Source organism: Pavona decussata, unplaced genomic scaffold (assembly GCF_977016875.1).
Source record: "Pavona decussata unplaced genomic scaffold, jaPavDecu1.1 SCAFFOLD_44, whole genome shotgun sequence".
Lineage (NCBI taxonomy): Eukaryota > Metazoa > Cnidaria > Anthozoa > Scleractinia > Agariciidae > Pavona > Pavona decussata.
The window spans coordinates 1,746,484-1,761,354 of NW_028145466.1; the positions used below are offsets into that span (position 1 = coordinate 1,746,484).

At 39.2% G+C, this 14,871-nt stretch overlaps 2 protein-coding genes across 2 annotated transcripts; one reads left to right on the forward strand and one right to left on the reverse strand.

Annotated features, from left to right (window-relative positions):
• Nucleotides 1-3,329: 3,329 nt before the first annotated feature.
• Nucleotides 3,330-13,794, forward strand: LOC146482789 (uncharacterized). The gene is made up of 5 exons (XM_085106880.1): nt 3,330-4,315; nt 5,110-5,608; nt 10,799-11,007; nt 11,779-12,123; nt 12,758-13,794. The coding sequence occupies exons 1-5, from the start codon at nt 3,330-3,332 to the stop codon at nt 13,182-13,184; spliced, it is 2,466 nt and encodes an 821-aa protein (XP_084963006.1). The 3' UTR covers nt 13,185-13,794.
• LOC146482790 (uncharacterized) lies at nt 7,257-9,565 on the reverse strand. The gene has a single exon (XM_085106867.1). The coding sequence runs from the start codon at nt 9,516-9,518 to the stop codon at nt 7,452-7,454; it is 2,067 nt and encodes a 688-aa protein (XP_084962993.1). The 5' UTR covers nt 9,519-9,565; the 3' UTR covers nt 7,257-7,451.
• Nucleotides 13,795-14,871: the final 1,077 nt, after the last annotated feature.

Below are 14,871 nucleotides of genomic sequence, written 5' to 3' on the forward strand. Positions count from 1 at the left end.
CACGAGCGAATCTGCCACCCAAATTATCTACTCGCCTCCGGATGATCTTTAAACAATGAATTAAAAATAAATGGTCTTGTATCATATCGAGAAGAGCGAAAAAAGTATTTCGATTCATGCACATGCGCCGAACAGTGAAACTCTCCCTTTTACTGTAGATGGACAGAAACTAGTTAATGTTATTGAGATATACAAAAATGAACAGAATTTGACGTATTGATAATCAGTTGTAAACATAAACGGAACATCCCTATGTTTCAAGAACATCAGAAAGCTCATTTTCCAGAATCTTCAGGAAAAATGCCTCTCTCTCCCATCCCTGTCTCCTAGATTTATGGCGTCGAGAAACAGACCACATCCCAATCTCAGTCACTTTGATTCAGCAATGTTGGAAGGTCTAGTTAAAGAATCAGCTGCACTAAACAAAGATGAAGTTTTTCCTAAACGAAGTTGGAATTCAGAAACCAAAACTGAAGGAAGATCTGTTAAGCTGATAACCTCCTGAATGTGTTACTTAGGTGCAAATTATCAGTGATTTCGAAGCGTGGTTAAGACGAAAAGGATCGAGTTTCCTCTAGGAAAATTTTGAGAGAAATTCAATGGAATTATTAGAGTGAAAGTTTTAATGTGTAGAAAATTGCTGATTGAGAAAACACGACATTATGCAGAATGGGGATTATTAACTTACTTCACAAGTTAACTCTATCTAGACCTGGCGTTTCTTGTCTTCTGGGGCCTGGGGGGGGGGGGGGGGAGCGGGCTGATTGTGTTTCCCTTTATAACTTCGCAAGTATAAAAGCTATGGCAGTGAAACTTAGAGGATAGCTAGTACGTAAAAAGATGTCTCGTTTGAGGTCCGCATCGCGAAGTGATGACTTCATATGACGTGGTAATTAGGTCATGATTGCCAACGGCGGCTATCTTGGATCGCACCATCTTGGATTTATGGATTTTACCAAAACTTCAGGAAAGCGCCAAAATTAAACGAAAAGTAACCAAAACCGATAAAGAAACACTATTATGAGCTAAAAACATAAACGTTACGGGAAGAAGTTGTCCAAAATATTTTCTTCGGGTTCCCAGACGCTTTCAGAAATACTGGTTGGAAAGTTTGCCAACTTGACCAGATATTCCTAGTTCCCAGGTCGTCATCGGGAGTTGAGGATCTTCTCAGTGCATGAAGATCACCCTTAGACTAACACTAGGAACAAAAATGTAGTCCAAAGTTATATGCTGCGCAGAAGGGTAACCGCCGATTCAGGAAATTTTTTTACTAAACTATTTACAACTCGCGACCTACCAGTTGCTCTTTCATTGGGCTTAATGTAGTTTTACAAAACCCTCGAAAAATTCAGGGTTTCCTGGTCACGTAACTGATAACGTAACCATAGTAACAATATTATGAAAGATAGTTCTAATAACTATCTACACACATGCAAATTCATTTTGCAATGCACCTCAAACTTATGAAGATATGTCTTTCAACCTAATCCCCCAGATTTTGTCATTGTGTCTTTTGTGCAAAGCCCCCTTAATTTTAAGATGCAAGGCCGTTTATAGCCATTTCAATATACTCAACATTAATCTTTTTTTTCTAACTACATTGATTATTTTCGAATGGATAGATGTCCGTTTTCGTAATGAATTTAAACGCGTTTTGGGTATGGTCACGTGGCTGAGGACGTCATCACACTGCATTGGATATGATTAATTTTTGATGGCAAGTGTTATTCCCATGTTGTGTGGCATCCTCCTTGGCTTAAAATTGATTTGCGATTTTTCAGGGGCAAAAGATTCTGGGAAGGTTCTTATTATAATTATATTTAAGCAATAGAGGACCTTTTTCGTGTTTACATGGCTTCATCTTAACACGAGGGGGTTTGGGAGAATTCGAGACAGTTATGCAAACCCATGACGCAGTCGAAGATTTGCATAACTTTCGACAGTCCTCCCAAATCCCCGAGTGTCTAGATGAGGCTATGTAAACACGGAAAAAAGTCCTCTATTGCTTTTATAAAATATTTCTCATAAATAATTCGAGAAAAAAGGGAATTTTTGTTTTTTTATTTCTTGATTGAAATAGATATTCTCAATACACGCTCTGGACAATCATATTTGATACTAGCCAATGAAAACGTGCATCAGACAACTCATGAACGAATCAAAATTCGCCTTATAAAAGTCAAAATCAAGTTGAAATTTGTGGCAAGCGCCAGCGAGCACCGTGAAGATGGCATCGATTTCATCTATGAATCATCGTAAATCTTGCAGAAAAATACCGAAAGTTTGGTAAAAACTAAAAGAAATGTTCAAAATATACGATTCTGTAAGGAAAAAACTTTGAGATGAGAAGTTTATTTAAGCTGAAAATGAATGTCACTGTACTCCATCGATCGCTCTTGAAAGTGACGTGAACTCGCCCGATTTGGCAGCCTAAAAAATAGTTGAGAAGTTGAATCGCTCATTGTGCCTTGTGAAGTTTTGCTGGTTAGGAATCATATAACAAGCAACGGATAATAGTAATAGTAATAGTAATAGTAATAGTAATAGTAATAGTAATAGTAATAGTAATAGTAATAGTAATAGTAATAGTAATAGTAATAGTAATAGTAATAGTAATAGTAATAGTAATAGTAATAGTAATAGTAATAGTAATAGTAATAGTAATAGTAATAGTAATAGTAATAGTAATAGTATCAGTAATCGATTTTTACGCCGAGAAACAAACTTGACAGCCAAAAGTTTGATTTGAAGCATTTATAGTCTGCAGCTGATTGATCTGTGTTCGTTTTTGTGTACATTTTTTGAATAAAGAATGTCTTTTAGAAAATTTTATTGTAATACCCAGATGGAAAAGTTACCTTGGAAAACGTTTACTGCGTATTTTGTTGCATATTTTGTCATCTTCGCTTGAGCTACCTCGACGAGGTCGTCTAGCTCACAATCATCGAGGCAGGCAAAGCGCTGTCGTTCTTCTTTCTTTTGCTTTGTTTCCTCGGGTTTATAGGGGAAGAGATAGGAAAACCCCAATCAAAATATTGAGTGTTATCAAGCAAAGGACAACGCTCAACTGTAACGATAATATATCGGTTATCCCTGGTGTCAATAGTATGGACGACACTAGCCACCCCTTCTTCTCTTTAACATTCCCATTAATTCTTATCATTAGTGTTATCGTAATTTACTCACTCATTTTGCTGCATCAGAATGTTCTTTGCTCTAACTAAGAGGAGACATGCTGCTTATTCCTAGTGCCTAGAGCTCTGCTAGCTGTAATCTTTTTACAGTATAATCTGTGTGCATTTTCTTTCCTTTAATTTATAGGAATTATGGCTAACACCGGCCTAGCATTTTCAGGCGGTGGCATTCGGTCAGCAGCATTCTGCTCCGGAGTCCTGCGCAGACTGCTCGAGCGTGGAGTAGAGGTGGACTTCCTGAGCTGTGTGTCAGGGGGCGGTTACACAGGTACTGCCTACCTGGACTGGAAATACCGAGAGGAAAGGAAGGCAAGAACAAAAGCGGAAGAAGGGAAAGAAACAGAATTGGTACAAGGAAAGAAAAACGATTGGTACGAGGATTTCTTTAACCACATGACTCAGAGGAGCGGATACATCTGCAACTGGATGGAGCCTCTCAAAGGAATCCTAGACACACTAGTTTTTTCCTGCCTCGTCATGATGGTGACCGTTATTCAGCCAATCATCAAATGGGGAAGCTACGCATGCCCAGTAGCCTATATCATTGAGTTTTTCTTTGGAAAATTAATGCGAGATGCAGCTGACTGCGATGCTAAGTTAGCAGACGCGAGCACATCTTCATCGCTTAATGAGGAAGTCCACCGTTGCTTACAGGGAACTGACCATGTGGACACTGTAATACTTTTCATTGCGTTGTTCATTCTATTCAGCACCTCTTACGTTCTGTTAAGGCTAATCAAACGGTCATATCGAATGCTAAAAATCTTCCTTCACCTGAGTCAATACATCTTTGGAAGCTTTTTCGTGTTCACGTTTATCCCCTTTACAATTTACGACTTTTTCACGAAGATTCCACTGTTGGCTCAAATCTTTGTGGCGATCATTGCAGTAATAATATGGATTGTTCTACCTCTGCTACGAACCAAGACGTCTTATGTCCTGATAGTCTATATTTACTCTTACGTAATATACTGGAAGGTGTACCAACTCAAGTTGTTCGGTCATATTTCGTATTCTGATTCTATTTTTCATTGGCTACTCGGAGCTTCTGGGATCGCGTTGTGGATAGTGCCTTTGGCGAGCACAGTACAAGAGAGACTTGTGCATGTTTACAACAGGTGAGTGGCATGTTTGCATGAGTATGCATGTGTCATTTACTGAATAATATGTCATTTATTCACCAGGCTCAAAATATTCCATCACATTTTTTCCATTGCACATATGCCAAACATTGACATTTCAATCCTAGCATTATGCAGGATGTTTGTCCCATGAACCTAGTTTAATGGCCTTAGCTCGCACGAGTCTCCTGTAGCTCAGTGGTGGAGCATCCGAACTAGTAATCGGAAGGCGTTAGGTACGACTCCGGATAGAAGTACTCGAATTTTCTTTTTTTCCGAGTATGCCTGTGTCATTCACTAAATAATACATCATTCACAAAAAGATGTTATTAGAGAGGTTTTAAGTACACTGTCAAAGTAAATTCGCTCTGTTTGTTTTCGCTTTGCCTTGATACTGATGTTTGATTGATTAAAAAACTTGAACACTTTTTTTGCAGCGTTTTTCAGTTGAATGTCGAAACGATTGCGTTCGCTGCAGTTTTGCTTTACTAAAGTTCCCTGATCGGCAAGCAAAACTCGCGCTAACGCAAATCACAGTAGGAAAGGAGCATTTAAATGACAAAACATTTAGACGAGTTGATTGGGTGTGGAAGGACCGTTTGCTTTGGCTAGCCACAGAGGATTACAGAGCTAACAACTTTTACTTATTCAGTTCAGTTCTCTGTTTCTTTATGTCTGTGATCGAAACCAACAAAAAAACTCAGTAACCACTACTTGTCAGTTGCAAGAACCATCTGCACCATGAGCGTAATTTAAGAATCAAATAAATATAATGAACTTTTTCAACGCAGGTGGAGGTTACAGAAGGCATTTTACCACAAGGACGCCCTGGGACCCTGTCGGTGTTCAGGTATCCACGTTCAGGACATCTGCCCTCTGTGCACATGTCTGCCTCGGAATGAGCAACAAAGTACAGACGCGACGAGACCTCTGACCTTAGCAGATCTAAAAGGAATGAAGCCCGAGTACTTATCCAATATGGTGGTTAACCGTTGGAAAATAAGTCAAGATTGCAAGGAAGAGTATGAGCTTTTGATCATGTCACCTACAGGGATAGAACGCTTTGACCGCGATCCGAATAAAAAGCAGTTCGAGGGTAGACTGAAGCCTGAAGATGTGATGTTGTCAGACGCCATGGCAACATCTGCAGCAGCACTTTCAACCCACATGGGAAAATATGATCAGTCCATTACAGGACTGACTCGTCTTCACACAATTCTTGATCTCGAAATGGGCGCTACCATGGTTACGAACGTCAAATCCCTGAAAGAGGAATCCATGGCATTTAAGGTATGTTCCGTGTTTTTTTTGTGTCATCGTTTGAACAAATAGGATTTGCCTAATTTATTTGACCAACCCCGGAGAAAACAATTTTGTATGACATTCATTGGTTACGCCACGTCGTCATCATTCTGGCAAGCGCGTTTTCTACATTTTTTTAAAAGTTTTTAGTAGAAACACATTAAGCTGATAAAGGCTTTATTTAAACGTCATATGATATCAGCGTCTCATTTTGTGGATGACGCGAAGAAAGCTTGGTCATTCCTCGATTTAACATTAAAAACACACCTACAAAACGTAGTCGCAGCCATGAAAAGGAAAAACCTTGCGAACAATGATATCTCGTACTATGATGTTGCCAGAAAAATTGTTTACAAAGCTATTTACAAAGGGTTTTGGCTTTGGCCTTCGGCCTCGGGCCGTACTCAAGACCTCGGGCACAGTTTTTTTCCCATACGGACCTCCCGCCCAGTAAATAACATATATTTATTTTGAGATTTCCTCAAGCAAATTTACTTTTAGCAAATATAATCGTGTTGGATTTCACATGTAGGTGTGTGTTTCGACGTGATCGTGCGCCCAGATCGTATTACCGTTGAAAAAGCTGCAACGTCTGCCCAAAAAATAAGGGTATTAGGGTGGAAAGGTATTCACACAAATACTCCTCTGTCGCCAAAATTCATTATTACCACTGGAACCACAAATACTCCTTTGTCGCCAAAATTCATCATTATCTTAGATGCACTTTATAGTTACAAAATTCGACATGTTTAGTGAGGGAGTAATACTTTATTTTGTTTATTCATCCTTTGCGTGACATTTTCGGTTGAACTACACACGTTTATTTCAAAAACTAAGGGATGCCTTGAACTCTCAGCGAGTCTTTTATCGTTCACCTGTCATCATAGACTGAACTACTCGCGTGAATTAACCATGGGCCCAAAATTGTTCTCACAAAACGTGTGGGGGTTGTCTATCTCTAAACACTTTTAATGTAGGCAGATGAAACTTTGACAGATACATACACTATTGATTTGCGGTAATTTGGTTTTTTTTAAATTATGCAAATTAGGTCACGTGACTTCCATCGGCAGTAAAAGCTTTATCTTAAAATGGCAACACTTTTTCTTGCGTCCTTAATTTATTTATCATTTTAAAAATGTTAAGGGCGTTTATTATATCACTTCTGTGCTTGGCCTTCTTAAGATTTTTCTAAGCAAAGGCCTAACGGAGGGGGGATAATTGTCTTGGGGGACTGGGTACTAATCGAAAAATCCGTGTATTTTAAAAATTATTCAAAAATTCAAAAGGGGCCAAGCACAGTTTTGTAGATGCTATTATTGCAAGTTGTCTCGTACCAATCAGGTTAAATATCTCACAACGAAAAGTGTTGCCATTTTTGCTTTCATCATTTTAAGTAAATTGTGGCCGTGCAAAGTCACGTGACAACATTTACATAATTAAAAAACACCAAATTGACACAACTTGTCGATATATGTATCTGACAAAGTTTCAACCTTCTACTGCCAAAGTGTTCTGAGATAGACCACCCCCTTTCACTTTTTGAGCAATTTATTGGGAGCCCATGGCTTAATTTACTTGAGTAACGTGCATGCTCAGATAGACGATGAGAAGTCCAAAGACTACTGCAAAGCTGACACAACGTAATATATTTTAAAACAATATTTCGGCTGGCCAAACCAGCCTTCTTCAGGTTTAGATGTTACTAAATTATATAAATGAAATTACAATATATATCATGGAGGATGTTGCAATACATGGGAGCAGCGGAAATGACGTTTACAAGGTGGTACCAAAGGATGAGGAAATAAGTAAAATAAAATTAAAAAAATTACAATTCATCACGTCTATTCAAACCGTGGGGTTCCAAGGTCCCCGCTAAATCTATAAGAAAAGATTCTCTGGCTTTTCTGATTGAATCACGTGAGGAGTGGATAACTTCAAGTGGTATTAGTTGCATGTCAGTGTGGCAGTGGTTAGGTTGAGAAAGAAAATGTTCAGAAACAGTGGTTGGTTTGGATGAAATGTTAGTTTTGTCAACTGGGCGTCTATGTTCGTTGAATCTGTCTTTGAGACGTCGCTTAGTTTCACCTATGTATTGTAAATGGCAGCGGTTACATTGTACCATGTAGATTAAATTTTTGGTGTTACAGGTTATGTGTGAAGTGATGTTACGGGTTTCGCCTGTTGAAGAAAATGTGTAATGTTTAAGACCGTTAGTAATGTAAGGACAAGTGGCGCAATTTTGTCCACAGCGGAAAGATCCTGGTGGTGAATTAGTGCTGTTAGGAGCGGTGGCAGTCGGTAGCTGTGCTTTAACTAAAATGTCGCGAAGGTTGGAAGTGCGTCTGTAAGCGACGATAGGTGGGTGTTTAAAAACGTCCCTGCAACGGTCGGAGGAAAGTAATATGTTAAAATGTTTGCGTAATATATTAGAGAGGTGAGGAAGTGCTGGGTTATATGTAACGACAAAAGGTATGCGGTTAATAGAGTCGTTACGGTTAGTTTGCAGAGCGTCAGTGCGAGAAATATTAGCAGCTCGTAGGAATTGTGAGTCCAGGAAGGTGTTATGATATCCTCGTGCGAGGAGATAAGCTTTTAATTCATTAATGCGGATTTGAAATGTAGCGTTAGTAGAACAGATACGGCGGATGCGAAGAGCTAAGCTAAATGGAATAGATGTTTTAGTATGTTGAGGATGGCATGATGAACTAAGAAGATGTTGGTGTTTATCTGTAGGTTTAGTGTATAGGTCAGTTTGTATAGTGCCGTTATGTAGAGATACCATTACGTCGAGAAAAGGAACGTTAGTTAATGAGTGACTGCTAGTGAACTTAATAGTGGGATGAATATTATTGAGGTAATCGATGAATATTTTAAGATGATCTAGACCTTCAGTCCAAATCATAAAAATATCATCAAGGAACCTCCACCAGGTATGGACATGGAAAGGAGCATTAGAGAGAGCGTTAATTTCGAAAATGCCGAGAAAAAGGTTAGCAAATGAAGGAGCCATCTTAGTACCCATGGCAGTACCATGGACCTGAAGATAGTGTTGCTGATTAAATGTGAAGTTATTCATGGTCAGTATTATGCGTAAAAGGTCACAAAGTGTCTCAGTAGGAATGTGTTTGTCCGTACGAGTTTCAAGGAAATGACGGCAAGCATCAATTCCTTCGTTGTGTGGAATGTTGGTGTACAATGATGAAACGTCGAGAGTGACAAGCATGGCGTTACTAGGTAGAGTTCCAAGGTTAGAGAGTTTGTTAAGGAAGTCAGTAGTGTTTTTAATGTGCGCATCCAAGGAAGAGACGAGAGGGTTATTGTGGTAGTCAACGAATTGTGAGATGCGTTCAGTAGGGTGGCTGTTAGATGAAACTATGGGGCGTCCTGGGTTTCCAGTTTTGTGAATTTTAGGTAAAATGTAAAAGCGTCCAGGTTTAACGTCAGTTTGTATAAGGTATTGTTTCGTCTTTTCGTCAATGTAGCCGTCTTTGAGCATGCGTTGAACGTAAATAGTAACTCGTTGTTGAATTTGGTTAGTTATGTCTCCGTCTTGTTTTCTGTAGAATTCAACGTCGTTAAGCTGTCGATTACATTCGTCTATGTACCAGGTTTTGTCCATCACTACCGTCCCAGAGCCTTTGTCGGCCGGTTTGATAACGATGTCTTGTCGTTTCTTAAGATTCCGTAATGATTGTCGTTCATGAGAGGTTAAGTTGTCGGTTATATGATTGAGATTAGAGGTGGAGATGTCATGTTTGATAGCATCTACGTATGCGTTTAATGCTGAATCTCTGTTAGTGGGAGGCGTCCATGAGCTTTTGTTGCGGAATGGGTTAGTTGGGTTAGGATTAGAGGCATTGTTATAATCGTGAAAGTATTCCGTAAGTCGCATGCGTCGTGTGAAGTCATTAATGTCAGCTGACACTTCTGACCAATTAATACGTCTGGGTGTAGGGCAAAAGGTTAAACCGCGAGCAAGAACTGATGATGCTCAGATACTCCTAAAACAACGACGCCCAAGTATACGCTCCCACAGCCTCTTGTTGTAGAAGAGATGGGACACACGTATATCGCAGCAGGGCCGTACCTAGGATTTTTTGTCTGCAGGGGCAAACTCCGCCCACCCATCGACAGAGGTCTCCCGTAAACAGACAGGGTTTCTAGTTGGACGTTTTTGCTTTACCCCTACACAGAGAGTTATTGCCTCTGAGATCTTTTAAGTCTCAAATTGTCAGGATTTATTATGGCATAAACACCCTGTTTAGCTCGAAATTGCCTCCAAGGTCTGTACTATACAATGATGATTTATATACCGTCTTAAACTCAAGCTATACTGTGAACAGCAGATCGTCCAAATCCACTACAAATACTTAGGAGTAGCACAGGCCTTTAAAAACCAATTTACGCTCAATTTAACTCTGAAAAAACCTACTCGTGTCAGCTAGATATAAAAAGGCTACAACATGCGCGAGGGAGTCGCGTAGGCTTGTCACTCTTTTTTTACACAATTCTAAACCACCGACAACCCAAATTACAAAATCATTATCTTCACAAGAAAACTTGTACTGGCCTTTGCCTCGAAAGATTTTCCAAAATAATTATTTGGAATTCACATTAAAGAGAGATTTTTCAGTCAATTAGTGAATTTTCTTGTGATTTTGGACCAATATAGCTACAAGAAATAGCTCAGCGAACCCAAACTCTATGTTAGGAAAAAAAATTCAGTTTTCCTGGAGGGGGCAGCTGCCCCCTCTGCCCCCGCGCTATGTACGGCCCTGCGCAGATATCGCAGGATATCTGCTGTGTACGGACGACGAACATCGAGGCCACTGTTTGAAAGGGGGTTACAATGCAATGGGTTGAATTATAAAATACTTTAACCGCCGATAGTCGAACATAATCCAGGCCCTCTATGGCAATTCCTTCGATGTCTAACCTCACTGTTAGGTAGGTGGTCTACAAGTGCCTCATGTAAGAACTTAGGTAATAACGTACAAATTTAGCAAAAATATATGATAATTCTGGCATGTTTTATTCCCTTGATAACTAACAGTTCCCATTTATCCACACATTATTTAATTTTTTCCATCGTTTTTAGTAAATTCACACTCAGAACCGTCACCCTCATTCTCTTTCATTTTTTTTTTTTTTTATTATTTCTTAACTCAACAGATCGCAGCGTATCTGGTACACATTCTCCGTGGACTTCCCTTGATTGCTGTGCCAGCATTTTTTGTTTATGACGATTCTGCTGCCACAACTGTCGAGTCATCTGTCAAAGTCACAATGATAATCTTTTTGATCATTCACATCGTGTTGGCTATCATCGCCCTCATTGATACTGGAGCCTCAGAACCACGCTGGTGGGAGATATTGGCCAGGTAAGGGTTTGGCAGCGTTTTCGTATGTTTTTGCCGGCAACTGCTTTTGTCCGATGGCCAAACAAGATTTCTTCGGAAAAGCAGGACTTCAAATTGGGTGATTGGACTTGCAGCTTTAATCTAACCGATTAACTGAAAAATAGTCTCAGATCCGAAGTCTGAGATAATTGACTATATATGCGGCAGTTAGCCATGACAACGTCGCAGAGATCCTCTGTGAAACGATGATCGTAATTGATTTTGTTCTTCTTAATGAGATATTATACTGAGATAATCGTCACCCTTAGTAACCATCACCATAACTACAACCATAATAACTTTAACCGAAACAACCACCACCACCATCATCATCATCATCATCATCGTCGTCGTTACCATCAACATCGCAACACCACCTCTTCAGCGTTATTTCCACGTCACTATGTCACTATCACGTCACTGCCATGTCATTCTCGTTATCATCATCATCATGCAATGTGGTGATAACTCCCACGCTATAGGCGTTCAAAGTGGCCGCCCTTCCTGCAGTTACATTCTTGCAGGCTCCTGGTCATTAACCCTGTTCCTGTGTATACCTGAATTAGCTCTTACACTATAGGTTTAGTACTTGACGACTATAAGACTTTTCATCATAATCATCATCAGCAGTATGATTATGTCATTAGCATCATCATCATCATCAACATCATTATTGTCACGGTCATCATAGCCGTCCTCGTCGTTATCGTTATCGTCAACTCGTTTTGTAATTCCATTTCTGTTTACTTTTAGATGGTTCATCGTGCACAATTCTTTCGTTTATTATGTGAGAGAAATATTTGCTAAGAATAACATTGGACCAGTACCGCCACCAATCATGTTACTCAGTGATGGTGGCCATGTTGAAAACCTTGCTATTCTTCCGCTTTTGAAAAGAAGGCTGCCAAGGATAGTCGTAGTAGATGGAGGCCACAAGGGCGGGGATACATTCTATGGAGAAAGCATTCTGAACGCAATGCATCTGGCCAGAACCAAGCTCAAATGCTCGTTTCTTAGTGAGGATGACAAAGATGTCATTTCAGACTTGCGGGAGAAGTTTACGAAACAACAGAACGGGGGGAATCCGCGTCATTACAAGTACGCATTTATTTTACAAGTCACTTACTTTGTTTATGTCGCTGGGAAAGAGGAACCCGTTTTTTGCCATTGTTACTCAGACGTGACTGGGTGCAAGAGGTTTCTAGGTTCGCTAATCCAGGAGGTCGTAGCATATGACTTGTTGGAGCATTACACTATTTTTTTTATAAGAACATTTTTTATAGGAAAATTGTGGCTAAAATTGACCCAGATTTTAAGAATATGCTAAGAACGTACCCGAGCTAAGACTAAGAGATAAAGCATTTATAGTCAGTTCTGAACCTTTTTTTTTTGCGTCGAGCTAAAAACGCGAAGTAACAGTATTCTTTAAATCAAGGCTAACCAGACACATATGTAAAAGAAATAAGATATGATACAGCGCAATATGGTCTTTTTGAGGTTTCCCGGTTATGTTCATATAGATTTTTTTGAAATTTTATACCACTTAACTTAGGAACATTTCAGGCTGAAACGGCCAACAGCTCATTCCTGGATGTTGCTAAGACTCCAAAAAACCTTGATAACCTTCCCTAGCAACAATTTAGCAATAAAGATTACAGTACACATTTGTTATGAAACTAAAACCACTTCCTATTTTTTCTTACCAATACGGTTCCCCTTGTCATTTTAACAGGTTTAAAGTTTATTATCAAAGCGATGAATCTGCTGATGATGGTGAAGGAGAAATTCTGCTTATCATACCAAAGAATTCACAACCTAACGTCAGTGATGGCGTAGAGAGCGCTGTTGGCGAGGTTCACGGTAATACCGCTGTTATTGACCTCCACGGGCTTGATGAGCCTGACGGAATGTTCCACAGTGATGACGTCAGTAAATTGACTTTATGTTGCTGCGAGTGCTGTCACCAAAAATCATGTCACTGGTTGTCCAAGATCCTTTGCAATGTCTTCCCACAAACCAACACGGCCAACCAGTTCTTTACACCTCGGATGTTCTCAGCCTATCATCATGAAGGATATCGGGCATGCGTAGAGGCCAACGCTGATGATTTTCTAAGAGCTGTTATCACGGAAAGGCAGCAGTGTGCTAGTTGTGAGTGAAAGACTCTTGCCGGAGAAAAAGACGTACTGTATGATAAACTTATAATAGTGTACCGTGTGTGAATTGCCAAAATATTCGTTAAGCAGTAAGTAGTATCACATAAGTTATAAGTCTTGCAGAAGTATGATAATTAGAGAGTTTCATCCTTAGCTAACTGCAAATGGGAAACGAAAAGCTACATTATATTAATCTTTTTGGTTCCTTCTTCGACGATTTGTGGTAAGAGCTTCATCTTTCCACATTTTAATGGTTTAACATGTTAAAGGTAAGGGCAAATTAATGCTCGATTGAATAAAATAGCTCACGGTGATAAAGTATATGTCAAACATCTTATACGATAAATGAGGGGTTCCATCTTAAAGGGCGAAATTACATTGACAAGGTCGTAATAAACATTTCAATGCAAAAGCTTTCAAAGTTTTTTTTTATGAACAAATGTTCCTAATTTTCAAAACATACGTTCTGTGATGTGGAAAACAAAGAATGTCACTGGCACTTAAGAAGACTTTGGCTCGATCAAACATGTTAAATATTAAATGAAATATTTTTTTTGATCAACAGAGAATGGAAGGTCTTTTAAAATTCTGCTGGGTGTCTTAAAAGGTTAAACCTTAAAGGACGGTGTCTCTTAACACCGAGGTAATTTTGGGCAGTTTAATTATGGTAGGCGGGAAAAGCAGATCTAAGTAAGGGAAATTGTAATTAAAAAAGAAAATATTGGGGACAACCAGGTATTTTTCAGATTTAATTAAGGCATAATAATTTGAAAAAGTTAAAATATGAAACAATGTATGGAATTTTGTTTCAAATTGAAACTTAATTATCTCTACAAAATGTGTGGTTACCCATAATTTACTCTTCGGATTTCAATAACACTTGCTCAAATCTTCCGCATAGCCATAAGCCGCGCAAAAATAACTTTGAAATAGTAGGCTCCGTCCAACAGAAATCAGCTTTTCTCGGACAATCCCTAGATGCACAGAACGCATGCGCAGGAGCAATAGCAGGTACGATCCTTAAAGGAAACCTCCACTCTGGAAACATATTAACGTTAAATTTTTGAAAATACAATCTACTTTGAAATTTCGTTGGAAAACATGGAAACAATAATTCAGTGTCGGACAAAGCATGATTTGATGATCGCCTGTTTTCGTTTCTAAATTTCCCAGACGCCGCCATGTTGGATTTCATAACGTAATACGGTTGCTCAATTGTTTCACACAAAAGAACTTCTGCTGAATAACAACAGCGGCAACCGTAACACGTCATAAAATTCAAAATGGCTCCGCAGACGAAATTTAAAAGCGAAAGTAGTCAATAATCATATCTAATTTTTAACACACTTGAATGTCATTTCTATTTTAAGACTAAATTTAGAATTTAGGCACTATTTCCAGCGCTTAACCGTCAATTTGTTGTCAGAGTGGAGGTTCCCTTTCAGTTATCTAAGGATTGGCTTTAAAGTGCTTATAATTTGTTTTAATATTTTCTCACGCGGATCTGAACAATTCACCCATGAACTTCTGCGAACAAATTTTCCCATTTGCACAATTTGCTGCCATTTTGTATCACGATTTGCCTTACTTTTCTCTCGGTTCGTTTCTGTGACATAGATTAAGGATCACGTGACTTTGGACTAACCAGGGCCGTACCTAGGATTTTTTGTCTGTGGGGGCAAACTCCGCA

Excerpts from the sequence above, each read along its gene's own strand:
- LOC146482789 (XM_085106880.1), top strand. The coding sequence starts at position 3,330 with ATGGCTAACACCGGCCTAGCATTTTCAGGCGGTGGCATTCGGTCAGCA. Across the intron at positions 4,316-5,109 it reads CTTGTGCATGTTTACAACAG|GTGGAGGTTACAGAAGGCAT; the intron begins GTGAGTGGCATG and ends TTTTCAACGCAG. Across the intron at positions 5,609-10,798 it reads AGGAATCCATGGCATTTAAG|ATCGCAGCGTATCTGGTACA; the intron begins GTATGTTCCGTG and ends TTAACTCAACAG.
- LOC146482790 (XM_085106867.1), bottom strand. The coding sequence starts at position 9,518 with ATGCGACTTACGGAATACTTTCACGATTATAACAATGCCTCTAATCCT.